Here is a 25,910-nt window from a genome sequence, read left to right as displayed (position 1 = left end):
GGTGCAAACGTGTGTTTGTGTGTGTGTGTGTGTGTGTGTGTGTGTGTGTACATTTTCTCACCTTAAAGGAGGAAGTAGAGGTGGCAGAGTATCCGCTGGTGGCAGATGTGAGGGAGAGCATGGAGCCATGTCTCCTCAAACTGGACTCAGAACCATAACCAGATTCAGCCTAGAGAGAGAAACAAGATTGAAGAATATTGTCATTCTAAAGACAGAAACATATTTCATGCAGCAAAGTACAGTACAGATGCAAAGTTTTGGCCAACACCAATGTTCACTATATTACGTTCTGACACATTGGGCAAAGCAGTCCATGTGCATAAACTTGAGCTTGTGTACCTACAACCACCGGCGTTCATATTCTTGCATAGAACATAAGTGCATAATGTATGTCAAAGTTGTGTTAAAGTTCTACGGCGGTTCATCAGCATTATAAACAGATGCAGTGGGTCGTCAAGTTTAAGATAAAAATGCACATTTGAATGCAGTTTTTGCATTTGAATTTCACATTTAAATTTAAGATAACTCAGGTGGTCTTTAGCCATTGCGTCTTGCAGAATAAGACGCTGTGTCAGGAAAGGAGTTCAATTTGGAAAAGCGCGTCTCGAGATTCCAGCACGTGTTCTGTTCCAGTCTGGCTACATTCACACAGTCAGTGTTTGGGATTGACAACTGTATTTACTTACAGGTGTGAGTTTTGAAATGTCCCGTTCATACAACAGCTCACAGTAGCAGTTCGAATACTGTCTACATGAAAGAACAACCAAAGTTACAACCGTATTCTAACAGCTGTAACCATAGTGACAGTGACTAAAAGATGGCGACATCTATAATGATATGTCTTATCACAACTGAAGCCGCGTTAAGTCCAATCGAGGCGTGAGTTCATCCATCAGATCATAATTAACTGACAGCGGCACTGACTGCTTTTTAACTGCGTGCAGAGGACAGCATTTGTGTTGCGCGGCTCATGCCCGTCAGCCGGTGGAAAACAGCGGATGGATATTCGGGTGACACGCAGCTCTACATTTCTACATCTCCGTAAACGCATGAGACACACTTGTGTACAGTGCAGCGTGGCTCTCACTGTGACGTAACTAACAACTAGTTGTCCAGTCCGTTTCGGTTCACACAGCGCAGGTTTGCCGAGAATGCGGTTGCAAGAACTGAAAATTTGCGAGTGTCAGTTCGGTTATAGAATGCGGTTATCACTCTCGTAAATAACCGTACTGTGTGTGAACGTAACCGTATTAAGCACTCAAAACGGGTCTGACAACCGTATTCTGCTGCTGTGTGAACGTGGCCTCTGTTGCGTTTGTCACGTCGTCAAGGCAACAAAGTTCTAATATTAGATATAATGTATCTTTACACAGAGAAGGTCATGAAGTAATTTTATTAGCGATTAAAATGATGTTAACACACATATTGTTTACGTCTTATGGCTCTGCTTTTGAAATGGTGTGTACTGTAACGTTCATGGACTGTGCCCCATTCACTTCCACTGTTAGCGCCTCACTGTAACCACATTATTTACTTTTTTTAATAAACGAGGGACGAGTCAAAAATATTATATGTGCTAATCAACATTATGCCATTGATTTGAACTTATGAGTTCTGAAAAATAATAAAGGAAAACAAGGTTTGGTAAAAATAAAACAGATTTCAGAAGGGCACTACTTAAAAACACTTAAGCAATGCATCGTTGATTGAGAAACACTTGAAGGAAACATGCATTTCTTTTAATCTATTATTTACATTGAAATGTAACTTTTTAAACAGGCTAAACGGGTGTGTTCAATAATAGCACATGGTCATATTAGCATATTTATGCTGTGGTACCGAAACTGGTATCGAGAACTGTGAAATTTCACTGGTATCGGTACCGACTACTGACATTTTGGTACCGTGAAAACACTACCTTCTTCCTAATATATTAACAATTTCTTCATGTGCAAATAAATTACTAAAATTTGATGACTAAACAGAAAGAAGAAAATGCTATCTACCATTTAAAATACAATATTATTTTTTAGATTCTTTTTTACCAAGTTAAAGTTTTCGGCATTGGCCATTAAAAAACCCATATCGGTCGACCACTACACCTAACTGAAATAACATCTTTAAAATTTGAATACAATTTGAATTTTGGTAATATTTAAATGTGCGGTAAGCAATTTTTGAATGGAAAAGTATGCAAAAAATTGTCCTACTCCCTTAAAGATATTAATGAAATAGCTGTCATGAGATATGTTACCAGTCAGTTTCTGTGACAGCTCTAGTACAGTCCTCCGTGCATGGTCCAATGATGCACAAATGCAACAAAAAAGGTCACAACCAGTGATTTACACACCCCAGCTTAAATATAGTAGCACTTGAACCATAACATCAGGTTGACCTGTAAAATTTCCACTCTAAATATTCAGGGTACACACACACCCTCACACCAGCGCGCACACACAGAAAGTCAAGAGTCACTTTCCATAAATCCGTGATTCTCCTGTGGCTCATTTCATGAGTAACAGCCAGAGAAAACAGGGTCGGAGTTTATTCAGAAGCATAAACACACACACACACACACACACACACACAGTAACAAAGTGTACCCCAATGACAACTCTCGACATGACAACACAAGTCCAGTTACTGTATCTTTTCTTGGTCATCACTAGGGCTGAAATGATTAGTCGACGTTATCGACAACGTCGACAATAAAAAAAAATAAAATAAAAATAAAAATAAAAAAACTGTCGACAAAAATGTTCGTAGTCGAATAGTCGTTTGATCTAATTTAACGTAATACGAGATCACAAACTCTAATGATGAAGCGTGAGAGCAGCACTGCAGCTCAAGTACATGATTGAGGAAGAAAACACAGCTCACAACTTACACAGCTTCAGCTGATGTAGATCGCAAAGTATGAGGGAATTATACAAAAATACCAAATAAGTAAATACAGAAACACTCTCATTGTGGAACAAGCGGAGCCGGAGCTCTTTAAAGGAAACACCCCGGCGTTACATCTTTAATGCAGTTATATTTAATGTGTTATAGCTTTATTAAAGTTCAAATAATACAGAAGCAGATCATGTAAATAACTACAAACTCTGAAACGGTCATTTCGCTGTGCGGTCAGCGCCTCTTCTATGAGTCGTGTGAATGTCCCGATCCAAGGGGGAGAGATTGAAACTGCACCGGCTGATGCACGCTCTGTCACGGGACGCTTATCCCTCGAGCGCACACGCTTAATGCAGCTAGATAATAACGTGATGAGAGGTATATATTGGCTTGTTTTCCAATATTAATATCTAAAACTCCTTTAAAAGAACATGCATTTATTTTAGCAGCTATACTGCAGAAGAAAAAACTGTTATCAGAGAATGTTGAATATAATAATAAAAATACAAATATTTTAAAATACCTAAAAATCATTTAAAAAAAGATGCATTCACCTGAGAAGCAGCATATAAGATATTCAGACTTGCTTTTAGAAAATAGATCTTGAATATAAGTATATTTTGTCTTTACTGCACTCGCAGAAGTGCAGTAAAGACAAAAGGGGGCCTGGGTAGCTCAGTGGTAAAGATGTTGGCTACCAACCCTGAAGTTCGCTAATTCGCGAGTTCGAATCCAGGGCGTGCTGAGTGACTCCAGCCAGGTCTCCTAAGCAACCAAATTGGCCCAGTTGCTAGGGAGGTTAGAGTCACATGGGGTAACCTCCTCGTGGTTGCTATAATGTGGTTTGTTCTCAGTGGGGCACGTGGCGAGTTGAGTGTGGTTGCCTCCACACGCGCTGTCTCCGTGGCAACATGCTCAACAAGCCACATGATAAGATGCGCGGATTGACGGTCTCAGACGCGGAGGCAACTGAGATTCGTCCTCCACCTCCCGGATTGAAGCGAATCACTACGCGACCATGAGGACTTAGAGCGCATTGGGAATTGGGCATTCCAAATTGGGTGAAAAAGGTGAAAAATCCCCCCCCCCCCCCAAAAAGATACATTCTCTTAAATCAAGTCTAAATATGTTGCTTCAAGTAAGGATTGTTTTAAGGATTTTTAGACAATTTTGAATTGAAAACAAGACAAAAACACTTGATAACAATAGGATTTTTTGCAGTGAATTTCTTTACTGAATTAAACTTATTAAAACCCTTTAATTCAATGAATGTCATTTAGAGGTATTTTTAAAAGATGATTTTGTCCGCTTAAGTCAGGCACAAGCTGAATAATCGGTTAAGAGCTAATGATTAATCGTTACAATAATCGCCGAATAATCATTAGATTAATCGATTATCAAGATAATCGGTAGTTGCACCCTTAGTCGTCACACACACACAGATATTGAGAGGTTTAATACGCCCTGGTATCAGAGCTCTGCATAATTTCATTAACTTCTGCTCAAATCCAGTCAATCTGAAAGGTGGAATGAAACTTACTCTGGAAGTAATATTTAAACTCACCTACTTTCCTTCTCATGCTCCACATACTGAAATAAATTTATAAAAATAAGAATGAGCTAATCTCAGTCCAAGCTGTCTAGAAAAGGTGTGCATCAACACACAATGAACACAAAGCCCAGACAGAAATAAGAACTCGCACACAAATACGCTTATCCTGTAGATAAGACCTGCCTGTAAACATCGCCTACCTCCTTTCAGTCACATCAGCCTATTTTTACATTAAGTTACAACTGTCTTTGTAGATAAGAGTCAAAACGCAACCTCCCATGAAAGCTGCTGTCCTGGCCGGAATAAATCAATGTTTCAGCTCATCTGTCTTATCTAGATACTTCCATGGGTTATGTAGAATCATGCCTACTATTTTTTGTTAAAAACAGTATGCTGCGATTTCAAACAGAAGTATGCTACATTGTCACATGATTTCACTATCAGCAAGTGCTGTCCAGTTATCTCTGTATAATACACTTATTTTAGTTTTTAGTGAGAAATAAGCATTCCCCACCACTAGATGGCAACAGTGAGCTCTGTGCACGGTTGAGCAGGCAGAATCTGAGGTTACTATCGGGTAAAAGCAGAGAATAACCATTCAGTGTCTCTGCCAAGGATGGGTCAGCACTGCATTCCAGCCAATCAAACACTGTTACTGTGACTATGACAACTACAACGCCAACAACAACCAATCAGAGGTCAGGAATACCTGAGTGTGTCAGATATATAAAATCAATGGGCCCAGTGGCAGGTGCGCAGATGATAAACTTCAGAACGATAACATCCAATGATGCCATATCACAGAGCACAAACACAGAAAATCAATAAACCCAATGTACAGGTTACATAAGGGAGAGAGAGAGAGAAAGGGGTGAATTACGATCAGTGTAATGTTTAATTACTGCAGAAACAGAAGGCAGACACGTTAACTATTAGCATTCATTTGAACTGAATGTGTGCTTATGTTGTGGAGAGTGAGTATGAGTGTGTTATCAAACTCTCCATATAGAAGAGATTATACAAGATTAAATAAAACATGACTTGTACATACAAAACCGCACATCTCATTTCCAGTAGCTTTCCTGAGAGTGTGCGGCGTCGTCTATTAGATTTGACACAGTGAATGGGTTAACACAATGCAGCACTGATTAGATTTACAAACTGAGTTTAGAGATTAGCAACTGCAACAACAGGCAGATCCAGACAGCACTACACATACAGGCCTGTTTCATATATTCAATTTAACTCAAGCCATAGATTTGTTATTAAAGATGAACAAGATAGTTATATGCTTTTATTACACGGCTCTCTGGAATACTTTATTCTGATTGGTCAGTACTGCTCAGTAACAACCGCACATCCACGTATCAAACCGCAAATCTGAGTTCTGCGAGCCATCTCGCCTGTTCTCCGATCACTGTGCGATCTCCTCAATTAAGCTAACAAAATAATTTCAACTAAAATCAATGTTTAGGGGGCCTGGGTAGCTCAGCGAGTAAAGGCGTGGACTACCATCCCTGGAGTCGCGAGTTCGAATCCAGGGCGTGCTGAGTGACTCCAGCCAGGTCTCCTAAGCAACCAAATTGGCCCGGTTGCTAGGGAGGGTAGAGTCACATAGGGTAACCTCCTCGTGATCGCTATAATGTGGTTCTCGCTCTCAGTGGGGCACGTGGCGAGTTGTGCGTGAATGCCGTGGAGAATAGCGTGAAGCCTCCACACGTGCTATGTCTCCGCGGTAACGCTCAACAAGCCACGTGATAAGATGCACGGATTGACGGTCTCAGACACGGAGGAATTGGGCATTCCAAATTGGGGAGAAACCCCCCCCAAATCAATGTTTCATGTCCATTTATTTGTTTATTTGGCAAGCAGTCCTGTAATAAACTGGATAATGAGGAGTCATACGGTCATTTTCACACCAACAGAACACCCGACGCAAACCGGAAGTTGATTGTATCTTTGCTGACCCTGCACTCTGACCCCAGCTTAGCTGGGATATGTGAAAAAAAATATTTTCACTGTATATGTGCAAATGTATAATGTGTGATAAATAAATTAAATAAAAATAATGTACAATCAGCCGGTTGTTATCGCAAAATAAACCCCTTCAGGGTGATACAAGAGTCGTCTGCTTCACGTCAGGGTCCTGATCACCCTGTCGGGGTTTACTGTGCGATAACAACCGGCTGATTGTACATCATCCCTAACGTATTTCACTCGTCTTTGCTTAGCTTTACAACCGATGCAACAGCAACAGACTCTCAGCTGCCCCATCAGTCTTCATCAAATGTGAGTGTACATCATTTTAAACAGATTTGTTACAATTTCCATTCATTTATGTATGGGTTTGAGGGGCAAAAGTTTAATTAAGCGGAAAAAATGACTGCGTGCACCTCTGACATCTTACTGCAGTTTAAAGCCTGATATATACTATGGAAGAAGCCTAACTTTTTTCTACTAGACGAACTAAAGCACCCTAGGTGAACGAAGCTGGCGTTTATACTATGCACCACGTCGTTTTAAAATGATTTTGTCTAGGCTGATGTCACGTGTTTAACGTAATGTTCCAGACATGGAAGTAATGCCAATTATGCATTTTATTTTTTTCTCTCTCCATGGATCGCCGCTTTTAGCGCTGCATCGCTTTTTTTTTTAATTAAACTTGTCACAGAGTCCCTTCCACTTTTAAAAACTCCAACCTCTCTCCACTCATTTGTCGTGGCCACGCTGTCTTTGTGGAGTTTGAAGAAAAAAGTATACCTCTGCACAATCTCTGAGACGGGCTTCAAAGTTATCCATTCTAATGACAGTGACCTAGGTAACAACTCCTGAGCTGATGTTACATCCAAACCCTATCCACAATTAGTTTTAACCAATCATCAACGCTCTTCGACCAGCCGAGTTATCCTAAGTCAAGAATTTCAGAGACAAGCACAAACAGGAGAATTACCACCAAACGAACACATTAGTAGAACAAAAACATCACTGCATTTTGTAATCATTTGTAGGCGAATTAAGTGAAGCCTGTTCTCCCACTATAAATTAGCCTTAAGTGTCTCTGTGGTTCTAGACTATTCTCTTTGAACCCTGACCAGAGAGTGAGTGACAGTGATAGGAAGAAGTGATTCAGACCATGAGGCCTATTTTCTAAGAAAAGCCACATGTGTGTTTGAGTCATCGTAGAGGGGTAATTCTACAGGCAAGAGAGTGATGAGTGGAGGGGTGTGTGTGTGTGTGTGTGTGTGTGTGTGTGTGTGTGTGTGTGTGTGTGTGTGTGTGAGAGAGAGAGAGAGAGATTCCTCTTCCCAGACAGCAGAAATCAGCAGCACGTGTGTGGGTCAGAATGTGGCTTCACAACAAGTACTGGTGAAAATCAGCAGTCACAAAAAGAGGCAATAAATACACACGCATACACACTAGAGTGAATTAGCAAAAAAAAAAAAAAAATTCTTGACTTTTCAGTATTTTCACAATATTCAACATATATCTTTATATTGCAGGGCTCCAGAAAAAAAAAATGACTTAGGAGCCATTGGCTTTTAGATAGCTGTTCAGAAACTAGATAGAAATGGGGCCTGGGTAGCTCATTAAGTAAAGATGCTGACTACCACAAATCCAGGGTGTGCTGAGTGACTCCAGTCAGGCTTCCTAAGCAACCAATTGGCTCGGTTGCTAGGGTAGGTACAGTCACATGGGGTAACCTCCTCGTGGTCGCTATAATGTGGTTCTCACTCTCGGTGGGGCGTGTGGTGAGTTGTGCGTGGATTCCACGGAGAATAGTGTGAAGCCTCCACACATGCTAGTTCTCCGCGGTAACGCGCTCAACAAGCCACGTGATAAGATGCGCGGACTGACGGTCTCAGACGCGGAGGCAACTGAGATTCGTCCTCCGCCACCCGGATTGAGGCGAGTCACTACGCCACCACGAGGATTTAAGAGCGCATTGGGAATTGGGCATTCCAATTAAACAGTAATTAAAAAAAAAAAGATAGAAAGCCGAAGAAAAGGAAGACAGCTGATAACCCATTAATTGGAGGTTTAATAAACAGTATATATAGTTGAGAAGATAAGTTTGCATTCCCTTTTGTCTCAAATGTTCAAACCCCTTTCATAGTTTATACAACTATAAGAGATAAGATTTGTTTTATTTAGTACTGCTCTTCAGAATCTACATTACAGATATTTACAGAAAGTATAGTATGCATATAGTAGTGTGTTGTCTTCTTGAGCATATATTTATAAACTGTTTTACAGTATTGCCTTAGTCTTTCTTTACTGTGACTAGATGGCCTAGACACAGAGACTACCATGAGTGCAAATTGAATGAAATCCCAAATGCAGTTTATTGTGCTACTCCAATCCCAATCAATAATTACCAGAAGAAGAAAAAAAACTGGTATACGATACTTGACTTAATTATAAAGAAGCCCAAAATACACATGGGACTCTTATTTTGAAATGTCTGCGCTCCCAGTTGAGTTCACTGACGGCAGATTCGCCGAGAAAGTGAATCTGATTCAAACTGCTAATCTGAGCTCCAGAGTTCAAACCCTCAGTTCTTTTTCATGAAAAAGACCCGGTTCAAAAGAGTCATTTGTTCGACTCTCTCGCGCTGGGTTTTCGTTGTGTGCGGTACAGCGAGCTCTTCAGAAACAGAACGGGTGAAAAGTGGCACGAGACACACTGGCACTCTAAAAATGTATTCAATAACTCACAAGACGCATGAAACCGCATACGAAGGCACACATCCCGACTGTCGCCAATGGCGACTATATTTTAAATTGTCGCAATCAACTATTTTTGGTCACATTTGCGACCATTTTAGTCGCAGTCTGGAGCCCTGTATTGATGCTCTGGCTTTTTTTCCCCAAAAGGAACCCTCATTTCAAATCACACTGCCAATATTGCAATATTACAATTAGATTAAAAAAAAGTAATTACAAAAATAGTTAGAAGTGAAGATATTTAATCATTTTCGTTTATTGGTGTTTCTTCAACTTTAGGCACTTTTAGCCCTGTGAATCTCTAGAAAGAAAATGACCTTTAAATTTTTTTTTTTTTTTTTCACAATCTCACTAGTTTATTTCAATTGTCTTTAACAATGTCCAACTGTATATGTACATGCATCATCTGAGATTTATGTCATTTCTGTCATTTATTTCTGTAATTTCCCACTACGGTGTCATTTCTAGCACATCTCAAATTCTGTATTGTGTGAAAACTGAATTCTGTGCTGGAAATGACACAGATTGAAATTGCATTTTTAAGTTTTTGAAATAAAACGGCAAACTCCTTTGTCTTGCTAAGGCTAATTTAATCGCTAACATTTTATGTATCATAAATACACACATTTAAATAATGTTTGCACACTATTTGCATAATTTTGCAAAATTACAGCTTGACTGGAAATGACGCCCAATAAAAATATTCTGCTCTTAAGTGATATTTCCCTTGATTTTTCTTATTTCATCTCAAGCATGCTCTACAATGACACTTTTCTCCACTTGGTTACCAAGTACACTAACATTTGAAAAAACTTTAATAGGGGCAAAATTGTTTAGTGTGGTGGAAAAGATGCCACAACTGTGGGAAAAGTACTGAAATGGTTTATTTCATTTTTTCTTTAGAAAATCGTAGTTTTAAATATGTAATAATCTTTCTTTTTATAATGGATTTTCATAGTTTAATATTGAAAGTCTGGGAGCAGGCAAACAGTAAAATCTATACATTCAAGGCATTTGAAAAGTACCAAAAATAAATGATAAAGGTCTGGTAAAAAGTTTAAGTCAGTTTTAATATGACCTTCATATATCAAATCTGTCCTCAAAATCTGTTCGGTTTGATAAAGAAACAACCCATGGGACATGAAATGACCAGAAGTTGAAAAAAACACCCTTATATAATGTATATACATATACTAGGGAGGGGGCGATATGATTATCTCACGATTCGGTTCGATATACAGTATATTGTAATATGAGGTTCACGATTAGATATTATCTTGATTCAATATGATAACAATTAAATGACAAAGTATGGCAGAAAGTTGTGTTTATTTTTTCTCATCAAAATAACAGTTCTTTAATACACAATTAAATGCTCAAAAGTTTAAATAGAGTTTCTCATCTACCTTTCACTACAAGAAAAGATCACAAACAAATAAGCCTTCAAAAATAGTGAGCTACATTCAGGCTGATCAGGTGCAGAACAACTAACAGAACTGAACAAAAAACTGAAAAATATGTGAAAATGGAGCTCTGTCCTTCGTAGTGAGTAGGGCATAAGGATGATCACTTTCGACTGGAATTCGCCCTTGGTTTTTTTTAGTGCATACGTTCTATTTGTTGTTCAAATTAATAGTTCTTTTTACTTTTTTATCTGACTGTAAAGAGCAGAGAGGATATTAAGAGACACGTTATTCAATCAAAGTGGACTGTGGGAACTCATACATATTACCGTTCACAGAAGAAATGGTCCGTTTGACTCTAAAGCACTTTTCAACAAAACAAGGCAATTTTCCAGGTGATCTAGTTCTTACATTTCTAAAAGCTAAATTCAGGCACTTTAAGGACCTTGTGTGAACCCTGTAAATGTTGTAGAAAAAAAAGTGCAGTAGGGGTAAAATCAAGCGATAGAGAGATTATGATGTTTGACGGGTCATTTAATTTATGATCACATGGACAGAAAACAATGTTTCACATTTCGAAATATTGAGCTTTGCCTCGATATACAGTACTGTGCAAAAGTCTTAGGCACATAAGATGTTTCACAAAAGCATTTGTCTTAAGATGGTTATTTATATCTTCAGCTTTAGTGTGTCAGTAGGAAATATAAATGTTAGACTCCCAAATATTACTTTTGCAAATAGAGAAGATTAGAATAGAAGAACAGGGAGCCCTGCAACAGATGTCATGGCCCCCACAAAGTACCCCACTGAACATCGTGTCAGTCTGAGATTACATGAAGAGACAGAAGCAATTGAGACAGCCGAAATAGATAGAAGAACAGGGAGCCCTGCAACAGATGGCATGATCCCTACAAAGTACCCCACTGAACATCGTGTCAGTCTGAGATTACATGAAGAGACAGAAGCAATTGAGACAGCCGAAATAGATAGAAGAACAGGGAGCCCTGCAACAGATGGCATGATCCCTACAAAGTACCCCACTGAACATCGTGTCAGTCTGAGATTACATGAATAGACAGAAGCAATTGAGACAGCCGAAATAGATAGAAGAACAGGGAGCCCTGCAACAGATGGCATGGTCCCTACAAAGTACCCCACTGAACATCGTGTCAGTCTGAGATTACATGAATAGACAGAAGCAATTGAGACAGCCGAAATAGATAGAAGAACAGGGAGCCCTGCAACAGATGGCATGATCCCTACAAAGTACCCCACTGAACATCGTGTCAGTCTGAGATTACATGAATAGACAGAAGCAATTGAGACAGTCGAAATAGATAGAAGAACAGGGAGCCCTGCAACAGATGGCATGGTCCCTACAAAGTACCCCACTGAACATCGTGTCAGTCTGAGATTACATGAAGAGACAGAAGCAATTGAGACAGCCGAAACAGATAGAAGAACTGTGGAGAATTCTCCAAGAAGCTTGAAACATCCTATCTGCCAACAACCAGGAAAAACTGTGTCCAGGTGTAACTAGGAGAATTGGTGCTGTTTTAAAGGCAAAGGTGGTCACCCCAAATACTGATTTAGCTTTTTAATATGTTTACTGGACTATGTATGACATTAAGTGATAAATGAAAACTATTTATGTCATTATTTTTGCTATGCAATATTTTTCACAAGTGCCTAAAACTTTTGCACAGTACTGTAGTTCATTTTTTTGGTTTGCGATCATCAAATTAGCGAAATTCGATATATTGTCCCATACCTAAAATACGCTTTTACTAAAACAGTTTAATGTGTATACAAATGCACACATTCACACATTTTTGAATGATGACAAAATCAATTCACTGAACCAAAACTTTAGAATCAGAATCAATTCATTGGAATGAACAGCTTGAACTGAATCACAGAATGAATAGAACCAACCACCTCTCAAACTCAGCTTTCGCAACTGAAGTTTGAATCAGAGAGAAGGCTATAAAAATATTTGATTTAAATCTCTGAAGCCCTGTTCCCACGGGTCGCTAGACTCTGCGATTGTTGTCGCTGGTTGGCGTTCCTACTGCTGTCGCTTTAATGTTATTGATGGGCTGCACCGTTTTCCACGCATCATTTTTATTAGTTACAGACAAATGATATAGAACAGTGAAATCGCTCACAGAAACACAAGTCACCCAGCCCTTATACAAACCACACTGGTCTCCATCAGTTTTTGTCTGTTCCTCTCGTCTACCTTTGATTTTATTCTCTCCGTTCTTGAGTTCCATTTCCACTACAGCGGTTTCTGTCAGCAACCCCACCCTCTGTGCTGTCTATACCTGGCCACATCCTCACTTTCGAAGGTATTTTTATTATTGCTATGTGATTGCTATGTACACTCATGTCTGTTAGCACTACGGTGCTGTGTGTGTGTTTGCACATGCCCATGTTAAATGTACAGTGTATTTGTTGTAGTGTGCATGATTAACCTTGCGTTACTCCAGTAGTTTATGTGAGCTAAGCTGAATTCTTCATAATGCCTTTGTGTGTGTGTGTGTCACTTCAGGGCTCTGTCACTCAAATGATGCAAACACACTGAATCACATTCATAATATCACAGTAAAGTCTTTTCTCTTAGATTTCTCACTGCTCTCACACATTATTATTCACATCTGTGACTCAGCAAGAGGCCTAAGGATGTGCATCTTACCCACTCTGAGCCTAGTGCAGAACAAGCTGGAAACGGGGGATATACAGAGATAGACGTGAGTTTGGCTTGGCGAGACTAGCTGAGCAGAGACAGCTGCATGCTGGGTAAAGGCAGGTGTTTTAGGAGAGCTCACCCTGTGCAGCTCGATGGAATCGATCCACTGGTTCCGATGTTCTGGGTCCTGAGCCCGGAGATACCACACACTGTCATTGACACTGATGTCCAACCGACACTCGTCAAACTCATGAGGCTAGAAAGAGAGAGAGAGGGAGAGGGAGAGAATACTTTTTAAATCGTTTTGACCTAATCATTAAAAACCATTATGTTTTATAAATATGACAAATAGTTGTGATGTTTATTTGTAAACACGGGCTTTTGAGTGAGGAACGAGTCCGAGAATTTCAGTCTGTTGTTGATGAATAGAACTCATGAAATAAACACAGTCAAGACCAGAGAGAGAGAGAGAGAGAGAGAGAGAGAGAGAGAGGAGGGTAGAGGAGAGAGAGAGGAAAGAGAGAGAGGAGAGAGAGAGGAGAGGAGAGGAGAGAGAGAGAGAGAGAGAGAAGAGGAGAGAGAGAGAGAGAGAGAGAGAGGGGAGAGGAGAGAAAAAAGAAGAGAGAGATAGCCTTGACCCACAGAGCCATCTGGGAAATATTTCCCCTTTGAAAAAACAAAACATCAACAGCATGTGTGTGTATGTATTTGGTATTATTGCCAGATGTTGGTGACTGCAGACCTCACTGCTCTATGAAATCCAGATGAGGAGTCAAACCTTACTATTCGTCGGTTTAAGGAAGTGGCGACTTTGCTCCTTGAACATTTCTTACTAGTCTTACTCATTCAAAACAACAGTGGGAGGCGCCTAATTCATAGTGACTAACACGATCAGCGTTACTAAGATAAACACCATTGCCATAAAATGTCATTATTAATATGTGGACCATGTCTATCGCTTGATTTTACCCCTACTGCGATTTCTACACTGTTTACAGGGTTCGCACAAGGTAATTAATTCTAAATCCATATAATAATAATCTATTGACTGCCCTAGTTTCTACCCATTTGTGAAAAATTTAATTCAGCATCGTGTATATAACAGTCCAAAAAAAAAAAATCAAGGGACATCAATGACAATCAGCGCATGTCTTCTCTCATGTTTTCCGTTAAAAACAGGAGAATGGCGATACTGAGACTTTTAATGATCGCTCATCAAGCTGTGGACAATTAACACCGCTCATGACTCATACATCACCATAAGCTTAATTAATATGATGAGTTATTACATACAAACATTGAAAGCCTTAATATATTCAAACAATAATGTAAATATGGAAAGTTCTCATTCCTTTATTTATTACACTATCCATATGAACTTGAGCAATCATGAGCGAACTTCTCAACTTCTCTAGCGGTTAATGAAGTGTCAAATGCGCCAGCGCATGGCGCTACGTCTATTCACACACTACTCAGTTTACGCAACAATGCATTTTGTGTACTGCTCTGTGTGGGCTCTGAGAAGCGCTTATTCGCGTTGCTCCGCGAACGCGCCAAACTTGAAGAATTCTTAGCGCACTTATACTGCTGAAAATATTTTTGTTAGTAAATTCCATGACTTTTCCAAAACATTCAGTGTTAACTTGTTTTTCCATGACATTCCCAGGCCTGGAAAACACAATTTCTAAAGTCCATGACTTTTCCAGGATTTCCATGACCGTACGAACCCTGTGACGGCATTAGAGTAATGGACAGATACAAATTCTGAGTCTACATAAAGGCTACCACATTTTTAGCATTTTGTGTTTTATTATTCAGAATAGGAAATAGTTAATATTGGCCTTTTATAAAATGTGCTCTGGCGGTGATTAGATTTAGCGTACACACACATATGCTGGTCTGATAAGCCTAGTAAGCCAAGTCATCTTTCCACCATAAAAGCAGATCATCATCCATTGAGCATGACTCCAATGTGAACCGAATACAAATAAAGTAGAATTCAATAAGAATCACAAAATTACAATTATTGCCACACTTTACAGATTTGGCTTTCAAAAGCCCAGATGCCATGATATCATCTTCTCTCATCCAACACCTCGAACACACACATCCACAGCACCCCCCAGTGGCCTCAATTGTAACTGTGAGATTTGGTGAGAGATTCAGAAGGAAAAAAACTGTGCAATTCAGCACGGCTCACGGAAGGCAAATGCGGAAACGAAAATGAATTTGCAATATTCGAGTAGTGTTTTTAATGCTCGAGTAGTTGGTGCAGAATGAGTACTTGATTACTCGTGCAGCTCCCTAATATAAATAAACCCAAATCTCAAAATGTTTTGGAAGCGGGGTGTTTTAACCCCACACATAGCACTTTTGGGGCATTATTAGTGTAGAGCCGAGGAGGGCGGGGCCGGGCTGGAATGACGCACGCCTGATCAGTTCGTGAGAGAGAGAATGACAGGCAGCTGTACTGTGTGTTTTTGTTTAAGTTGTTTATTAAATTATTATTTATATTCTTAAGCCGGTTCTCGACGCCTCCTTTCCACTGAACCCCCTTACACTGGTGCCGAAACCCGGGAAGGAGGAGGGATTCCTGTCGCAGGGTCCTCGACACTGCCGTCCACCCAGGGGAGCGCCGCTGCCATCCGATGGGGGACAGAGTAGCCCGACCATCCGGACGCGGGGAACAGCCGCCGTCCGCGAGGCGAGTGGGGACGGGACTCCCCGACCGCCTGGAGCGAGGGAGCCGCTGCCGGGGGCGGAGGAATGCCCTGCCGTCCCCCGGGAACACGGAGGGATCGAGAGAAGACCGCCGTCCGCGGGGGGAGGAGGGAAGCGACTCCCCGACCGCCTGGAGTGGTAGGGCCGCTGCCAGGGGTGGAAGAGTGTCCCCACGGGACGCCGGGAACGCGGAGGGGCGTTCTGTCCGCTGGGGGTCAGAGGTCTGACTCCAGCACGCCCGGGGAGGAGCGGCTGCCGTCCGCCTGAGAGGGTGGAGTAGTGATCGAGGACCACGCGACGGCACATCAGAGAACCGGTGAGTTTCTTTTTCTCTCTCTCCTCTCTCTCTCTCTGTCGCTCCGTGTTGGCCTTTCCCTCGCCATTTTGTTTTGTTGTTTTTCCCCTCCTGTCTCCTCCCAGGTCGAGGAAGGCGGGGATGACCCGCCAGCAGTCGGGGCACAAGGCACGCCCCCCCCGGAGAGGAAGGGGGGGGATGTATGTCTCCCCGGCCTGAGGCAACGCCGGGAGGAGTGTAGAGCCGAGGAGGGCGGGGGCCGGGCTGGAATGACGCACACCCGGTCCCCAATCAGCCTGATGGGGCGCGCGAGGGATCAAGGCGGCCGGGGACGACAGTTCGCGAGGGAGAGAATGACAGGCAGCTGTACTGTGTGTTTTTGTTTAAGTTGTTTATTAAATTATTATTTACATTCTTAAGCCAGTTCTTGCCATCTCCTTTCCACTGAACCCCCTTACAATTAGCTTAATTTGTGTGAAGCGTCCACTGAAAGCAGCTCTTCAGCAAGTGCTGCCGCGAAATGTTTGTTTGTAAACTGTAACTTCATCTATTCTTTAATGGAAACAATCCAAGAATCCGTTGTGATGAGCTATATAAAATAATCCAAAATGGCAAAGAATAGACAAACACTATATAATAAAAAGCATACTATTTTACCCAGTATTTCTGTGTGCTACTATAAGTATTTTTATGCTTACTGAAGTATTGCTTTGTTAGTTTAGAAAGATTCTAATGTCAATTTCCATTGGAATCAACTGTAACTGGAGTCTTGTGCACTTTGTATGTTGGTATTAAGACAGCAAGGCAAAGGTTAGGGTTTGAAAATAAACCAAAGAGAGAGACAGGGTTGAGATTTTTTGACATGAGAATCCCTCAAACCCTGGAAGACGCAGATCTGAGATGTTCTCAGCAGTTGAAACTGTTGTGCATTTAGAATGACAGTGTAGCGTCAACAGCTGAGATTTAAGAGCATTTCAATTTAAGTGTGGAACCCTGAAGCTACCATTTGGTGCTGGAACACTCTGGTCCTTGCATGGGAAAAGCATTGAGGGGGTTCTGGGAATGGAAAATCAAGACACAGGGTTGCAGTGGGCAATCCAAGGGACCTCAGGGGGTCACCGTGGGTACTGAGAAAAGACACTAAAATAAACACATGGGTCGTCTCTATTGCACTGGCTTAATCTCAAAAACACCAGTGACACCATCAATCCACCAACAATGTACACAACTTCAAACACACATATCACAACATGTCACACAGATAGTATGCATCCCACAGATGTTAAACAGGTATCTGTTGATTGTTAGTGGTGTTGGCAAAGGCAAGCATCACTATTCCATTTGCTCACATTTAGGGTTAGGGATCCGAACAAACCCCAAACACTAAGAATAAAGCATTGGGATGCAACTTGTCAACATTGTTTGTGCTATGGACATGAATTATACCTCAAATTGTGTGGTGTGTTTAGGAAAGATGTGCAATTACTTTTCTAAACAATCAGACTTGTTTTTCACCTGACGGTTGTTGGTTGTTGGTCATTTTTTCCATCTCGGGTAGCACTGCATTGTACATACACACGTGCAGTGCTAAGGTAACGTTGTAAACCATAATGTGATAAATCTTTGCAATCATGTCCTGTCCTCACAAAAATGAGTAAAATCATTATATAAGGTGCAATAAAACTTAATGTCAGTAATGAAGCACACAAACTAAAACATTTTATTATGGATGAAAGAAAGTGTGAGCGAGCTAAGTGGAAATGTGAAGAACTTTCTTTCTTAGTGTATTATTGGAAATGTTTCTTCCTTCTACATGTAAAGTGATCTTCAAACACTCTGGGTGGACACATTCATTCTCCTTAAAGATCAACTTCCCAGCCCACACACAGGCCTACATGTGTAAAGTCACAACGCTGTAAGGAGAGAGAACAAGCGAGAGTGAGAGAGCATGTGAAATTTACAACACTGTGTCAACAACTAAATTAAATGTCGCATTTACAGAAGCCCAGTAATAGGACAATAATCCACATGTCTTGTGGGACAGCCAACAAATGATTCATTATATACCATGTCCAGAGAGTAAATCACCACACAACACACAAATATACAACAGTTGTATGTCTTTTGTATAGCTCCAGACAACATGCTCTATGCAATATGCTATAGATATGATCTACTGTACACAGCGGGAGCCAAACTACAAGCTCTACATCAAAGGTTATAAAAAAACAGCAAATAAATTATTATTTACAAAAGAATAAAAAGGCAGGTTCATCTACAGTCTGTTGTCTATTATAGCCATTTACATAACCACCCAATCAAAATGATTATCAGAATGACTTTTGCATGATGAAAATGGTAGTGAAAGGTACTAATATCACAAAAACCAAAAAATAAAACCCCATCAAATATGCTGCTCTTGGTGAACTACACAATCACAGCCCTTCCCATCAACTAAATGCATAATTATAAATATGACCATGCCAAATAGCACACAGTTGTAGAAAGTTTATAGCCAAAGCAATGTGGTCTTTCCATTAAGGCTGAAACGATTAAACGACATTATCGACAACGTCAACAATAAAAAATTGTTGATGAAAAAACTACAAACTCTGAAACGGTCATTTCTCTGTGCGGTCAGCGCCTCTTCTATGAGTCGTGTGAATGTCCCGATCTAAGGGGGAGAGATTGAAACTGCACCGGCTGATGCACACTCTGTCACGGGACGCTCATCCCTCGAGCGCGCACGCTTAATGCAGCTAGATTATAACGTGATGACTCGTGACTTATTGAATCATAATGTGTGTCACTGTGCATTTCTTATCCTGAAGAAAATTGTCAATACGCAGCTTTATTAATAAGAGTTTGTTTGTGAGTTAAAGATGGATTGAAGTGAACAGAAAGGTGACAGAGGTATATATTGGTTTGTTTTCCAATATAAATATCTAAAACTCATTTAAAAAAAGATGCATTGACCTGAGAAGCAGCATATAAGATATTCAGACTTGCTTTTAGAAAATAGATCTTGAATATAAGTATATTTTGTCTTTACTGCACTCGCAGAAGTATCTTACACTTATACAAAATACACTTATATTTAAGATACATTCTCTTAAAGTCTAAATACCTTATATGTTGCTTCAAGTAAATGTATCTTATTTTAAGGATTTTTAGACAATTTTAAATGGAAAACAAGACAAAAACACTTGATAACAATAGGATTGTTTGCAGTAAATTTCTTTACTGAATTAAACTATTTTTATTTTTTTTCACTTTAATTCAGCGAATGTCATTTAGAGGTATTTTTAAAAGATGATTTTATTGTAAGCATGTTTAATACAACCTTTTAAGTCGGGGCACAAGCCGAATAATCGGTCAAGAGCTAATGATTAATCGTTGCAATAATCGCCGAATAGTCAAATTATCGTTCTCATAATCGTTAGATTAATCGATTATCAAAATGATCGTTAGTTGCAGCCCTACTTTCAATATGGCTGAGATACCAGCATCAAACCTGCTTTGCATTTTTAATATATTTTTTATGTCACGTTGCCCTGAGCATTATCTTAAAAAGCCTAAAAAGAAATCATATATGACTTACATGTTCCAAGGATTAATGTGGAATAAGGCTGCAACAAACGATTTTGATAATCAATTAATCTTCGATTATTTCTTCGATTAATCGGATAAAAAATAAAATTGTACTTCTGTATTTTATTAAAATATAATAAAAACAAAAACAGAAATGATTAAAGGCGTAAGGATTTGGTTCGATTTGCAGTTCTGAATTCATGATACTCTCACAAAACTTTGAAAAAAGCCTGAATCATGAAAAGTTAAGTTTGAATTTATTATTATTATTACTTTCAGGACATAGGCAAATCAGCCCAGCAGAGGGCAATGGTGACACCAGAACAGAAATATTGACAATTCTGCTCGGCTGAAAAATACATAATTATGTTAGATACAAATGTTTGTGCTGTCACTGATTACATACATTAAGTATTTTAAATGAGTATTGTAGGTTTTAAAATAGTATTGTCATTGATTTCTAAAATATGTGTGTTTATCCAGTAAAATAATGTTTGCCATAGTATAAATTCACTGGTGGAATCAGACATTACATTTGGCATTATCAGTATGATCAAATATCATGACTCTGCATTATTATACATTATATTCAGCATTATATACAGTTTAATATAGTACAATCATCTGTAAACGCAGTGCAGATTCACTCTCACGCTGAAAAGTCTCGCTTACATGATGATCTAAAACACTTTAAACCGGCACACTTTGACCTCCAAGACATCAGTATGATATCCAAGAAAACTGCACAATTGTTTACATTGAAACTGAGATGTTGCACAAATTTAATCAAAATGATTGCGCTCACTTTCTCCATTGCAATCGTTTTGATTGACAAGGATGCACGTGCTCGCTTGCTCAGTGAAGATTAACGGAGACTCGCATGTGGTAAAAACAAACAGTTTTATGAAATACACGCCTGATTTTGAATTCATAATGTATATATTATAAAACAGAAAACAGCAGTAAAATGTAAATCATGTGCTGGAGAGAAACAACTCTTCATCAAGCAGCACAATCACTCAGTCAACACATCTGATGCAGCAATCGCTTCACATGAAACTATACGATTATTATGATCTTCTATCAAGTGTTTATGAAGTGCTCTCGTGCACTGGACAACTTGGGTCGTGTTTTTTCCTTCGTTTTTCTAAATGAGTTTCGTCATGCAACACATTTTTCACCGGGCTGTAAAGTGACAACACTGACGGAGCTTCTCCGTGCTCGCGGCATGTCTCCAACTAATCAATTATGAAAGTCATTGTCGATAATTTCCATAATCAATAATAATTTATTTTATTGATTAGTTGTTTCAGCCCTAATGTGAAAGATAATTTGAATGACAACAGACATCAACAAAAAATAAAAATATATACAGCTCTGGAAAAAATTAAAGAGACCACTGCAAAATGATCAGTTTCTCTGGATTTACTATTTATAGGTATGTGTTTGAGTAAAATGAACATTTTTGTTTTATTCTATAAAATACTGACAAAAATTCACCCAAATTCCAAATAAAAGTATTGTCATTTAGAGCATTTATTTGCAGAAAATGACAACTGGTCAGAATAACAAAAAAAGATGCAGTGTTTTCAGACCTCGACTAATGCAAAGAAAACAAGTTCATATTCATTTATAAACAACACAATACTAATGTTTTAACAGAGTTCAGGAATCAATATTTGGTGGAATAACCCTGATTATCAATCACAGCTTTCATGTGTCTTGGCATGCTCTCTACCAGTCTTTCACATTGCTGTTGGGTGACTTTATGCCACTCCTGGCGCAAAAATTCAAGCATCTCGGCTTTGTTTGATGGCGTGTGGCCAACCATCTTCCTCTTGATCACAGAGGTTTTCAATGGGGTTCAGGTCTGGAGATTGGGCTGGCCATGACAGCAGGGTCTTGATCCGGTGGTCCTCCATCTACACCTTGATCGACCTGGCTGTGTGGCATGGAGCATTGTCCTGCTGGAAAAAAAACAATCCTCAGAGTTGGGGAACATTGTCAGAGCAGAAGGAAGCAAGTTTTCTTCCAGGATAATCTTGTATGTGGCTTAATTCATGCATCCTTCACAAAGACGAATCTGCTGATTCCAGTCTTGCTGAAGCACCCCCAGATCATCACCGATCCTCCACCTGGTCGTCTAATGATTAGACGGAGACCTGGAGAGGCCTTAAAGCCACAGTGTCTCGGGCAGATTCAGTGAAAAAGGAGTTATATTTTGGTCTGTTCTCACCCAAAACCATCTGGATCGATTCCGAAGACATTGATTAAACCACTGGTGTCTTATGGATTACCTTTATGCTGCCTTTACATCATTTGTGGTGCTTCAAAGGCCTGGCCACCATTCACTTGCATTGTGATGGCCTACAGAGCAGAAATGTTCTTCTAAAAATCTTAATTTGTGTTCTGCAGAAGAAATGTATACACATCTGGGATGGCAGGAGGATGAGTAAATGATGAGAGAGTTTTTCATGTTTGGGTTAACTATCCCTTAAAATATAACACATTGAGTCATGCATACTTTGACAGACAGATGAACACTGTAACTCGACTATGCAAAAACTCATTGTAGCTTGATTTTTAACTGTGCATGCAAACATACTGAATGACATGACCAGACCCACTGATGTGGTCAAGGTGTTTATAACAATTTGTGGAGGTGGGAATTTTAGGCACCTAACGATTCAATTTAATTTGTCTCAGGCAGTCATGATGCAATTATGAAAACAAATTCCTGATGCATCAACGCACCAATCATCACAAGGGCACCAATCTTAATCAATAAGACATGCAATAGTCCTAATGATTCGCTTCACCCTTTCCTAAGTATGTGGAAGATTTGATACTTGCTTGAGGCTTCTGTGTCTGAAATGATTATTAATTTTTGGCCAGAACAGAGCGAGACAAGGAAGACAGGTCCAGCCGTCTATTCCAGACATAGAAAGCAGCTTGTGTTGTCGGTGCTAATGCAAGCAAACACACTTTGTGTAAATACATTGCTCTGTGTCTAAAGACCAGTCACAACCACAGCTTCGGATGGTGACTCAAGCCCAGAGTTTACCATGTAAAAGATAGTGAGGACATGCACACAATGCCTCTGTCAACGAGAACGAGTCGGTTGATATCACTCCTCTGGGGTTTAGAAGAGCACACTAATCGAAAATACAAATGCAAACACACACACAAAGTCATTGACATTTTAAAAAGCACTTGACTCCCTCACTCTCTGTTCAGCAGCTGTAACTACAAACGGCCTTGCCTTTATCAAATATTCAGCAGGCCATTACAAGTGTGTGTTTGTGTGCGTTTGTGCAAAGATGGTAAAACAGTTGGGCATGGCGTGTGCGCAGTGATACTGATATTTATAAGCTTTGTTTAAAAAATCATTCATAATAAGAGGCAGATGTGTGTTAGACAACACCAAATATCACTTTAGTAAAGTGAGACAAGTCTCAGTTGCCTCCGCTTCCGAGACCATCAATCCGTGCATCTTATCACATGGCTCGTTGTGCATGACACCGCGGAGACTCGCAGCACGTGGAGGCTCGTGCTACTCTCCACGATCCACACACAACTTACCACGCGCCCCATTGAGAGCGAGAACCACTAATCGTGACCACGAGGAGGTTACCCCATGTGAGGAGGAAATGTCCTCTAGCTAGACAAGAAAGCTCAGCAAAGTAGCTATAGAACTCACTTTAGTGGTTGTGCGGGAAGCAGATTTCCGAAACGTTGGCTTGAAAGACGGATGTTTTCACATTTGAGTCTTCTGCAAATCTGTGCGTGCTTCTAAGTTATTGTCCCAACGAGGGGTTTTTTCAAAGCAGGATAGCCGCCTCAGGTCAGTCAAGTCCTGTCTTTCAATGGACCATGTCGACGTGTTAATTTTGCTCATCAAAAAATGTATGCTTTTGAGTAAGAAGCCTAGAAAATTACAGTTTTAGGCAAGGAATGCTATTTTTTAATCTGCTGATTCAGAAGGCTATTTTCAACGAGGTGCTGACTGCTTAACTGGTTAAAGTATCTTTTATTCTGTGTACACGTTATGTTTAGAATACTTTAGGTTTATTGTAGGCTACATCACAGGCCTATTTTTGCTATCCTATAGCTATTTTTAATTTATTAATTTTTTTTTTTTTTTTTTTACATCGTAGCTATTGGGTAATGTTCTGTACTGAACAGTCATATTAGATCAATGGTTAATGCACGACTGTACGTCGTGAAATACGCGCAACTTTTCAGCGCATTTTTTTTCTCTCTCTTAGATTTGGCTTAGCCTACCTGTTAATTATTTTCAACAATGTTCTGATTGTTTTAATATTTTAAGTAACTTTTCCTTGGTGAATTCCATTTAGAACAGGCTGTTAGGGTTGCGCTATCGGTCCTGCACTGTTCATTCAATTGTTTTCAATATTCGCTAAAGGTGAATGCGTGTCATGTCCAATATTTAATGTACAATGATGATAATGCAAGACGAGCATCAGCGGAATTTAGCTTTGGATTGGGAATACATTAAGTATTTTAAATGGGTTGCATAAACGATTTTTTTTTTTACTGTTTTCCGAAGGTAGGTTTCTTTTTAAACTAGTCGACTCCAAAATTTCCAATTAAACGTCAGTGAAATTAGTCGTTCCGAACATCCCTAATTTAAACACTATACAATGTGGTTCCTTGGTGATTTCTGTATGCGTTAAAGGTTCTGACCTGCTTGGTGAAAACGGTAACAATTAGGGATGTGCACGAGTAGTCGAATACTCGAGTATTTGTTCTGCAATAATTATTCGAAAAGTATAAATACTACTCGAATTTCACAAAGTGTTGCTTTGCTGGCCATTAATACGGTGAAATGCACGTTAAATCCTGAACAGCCAAACTAAAACTCGCAGTTATAACTGAACGCATTGGTTGCCTCTGTGGACACTAGAATTTCAGACAAATTAATTCACGTACATCTTATGGTATTTGCTAAGGCATCTATTGCTCATACTTAGGATTAAGGGTTTGTTCTAAATGTTTGTGCTACAGACATGAATGTTAAATTGAGCAGCTAACTGTATTAGAGAGGCGAGGAGAGGTCCTTTTCTAAGCAATCAGACACAATTTGTATTCCTACACTTACACTGAGGAATGACCAGAACCCTATCTGGGTTCTAAAATATCAGTGACATGAGGGTGGGCTTTTTTGACTTGGGGCACTACGTACCTATCACTGAAAAAAATGATGTGTTGGTTTTTTGCATCATGCTTTTTCAATTAAATTCAACTTATGCCCATTTTAGGTTAGCATAACTACAAAACCTTTGTTAGATAAACACAAATGTATCAGTTCATTAAAATGTATTTACTTAAAAAGGTATGTCACCAGGAGCAAGTACAACCCCCACAATATTTATACCATGATCAATGGAAACATGTAAATTCGTCACGCTGCATGATAAATCACTTATCAATTCTTCTACGTTCTATGTTCTACGAGTCGTTCCATTTCTGATTGATTTACAATAAAAAGGTGCCACGAAAATGTTGCGGCGATCATATAATCATTTTCTCATTTGGTTGCAACAGAGCCATTTAGGTGTGTATGGATACATTCGGATCAAGAGTGTTGTGTTTACAGAAGAATGGAGGTGCAGTTACCCATCTGGTAACAGTTTTGATCAGGTTCGCTTGGTTAACAGACTTGGGTATTTGAAACTCAAACCCACACGAATGATCTGCAAAAAGCCAGAGAATACATTGAGGGCTTCCAGCGTTTGGACACCAAAGAATACACACGGGTGTACAGGAAGCCCAAAGTTTGATCACTTTTACATTCAATCAAACCAGAAAAAAGAAAGAGGAACCAGCAGGTCAAAACAGGGTTATGTTTGTAAAGAGTAACTTGATACACATTGTTTCCAAGTTTCAATTGCTTTTGCAGTGTATGCCTTTCCTTCTTTATTTCAACATTTACAATTGGTTCACTCTTTTACTTCTCATCCTACCTCTCCTTCTTTCTCTACACTTATCTGTTCACCCTTCCCCCTTCTTTGCT

The 25,910-nt window shown here is 39.7% G+C and overlaps 1 protein-coding gene across 2 annotated transcripts in view; it reads right to left on the bottom strand.

Moving 5' to 3' along the window:
• Nucleotides 1–25,910, bottom strand: part of LOC127430835 (ceramide transfer protein-like) — a 53,908-nt gene that overhangs the window by 16,962 nt on the left and 11,036 nt on the right. For both annotated transcript variants that reach the window (XM_051680947.1, XM_051680948.1), the window contains exons 3-4: nucleotides 13,406–13,522; nucleotides 62–169 (exon numbers count right to left, since the gene is read on the bottom strand). In XM_051680947.1, coding sequence (XP_051536907.1) covers nucleotides 62–169; nucleotides 13,406–13,522 — 225 coding nt within the window. The remainder of the gene's footprint in view (nucleotides 1–61; nucleotides 170–13,405; nucleotides 13,523–25,910) is intronic.

This window comes from Myxocyprinus asiaticus, chromosome 40 (genome assembly GCF_019703515.2).
Source record: "Myxocyprinus asiaticus isolate MX2 ecotype Aquarium Trade chromosome 40, UBuf_Myxa_2, whole genome shotgun sequence".
NCBI classification, from domain to species: domain Eukaryota; kingdom Metazoa; phylum Chordata; class Actinopteri; order Cypriniformes; family Catostomidae; genus Myxocyprinus; species Myxocyprinus asiaticus.
This window is presented reverse-complemented; position numbering and strand designations above follow the sequence as displayed.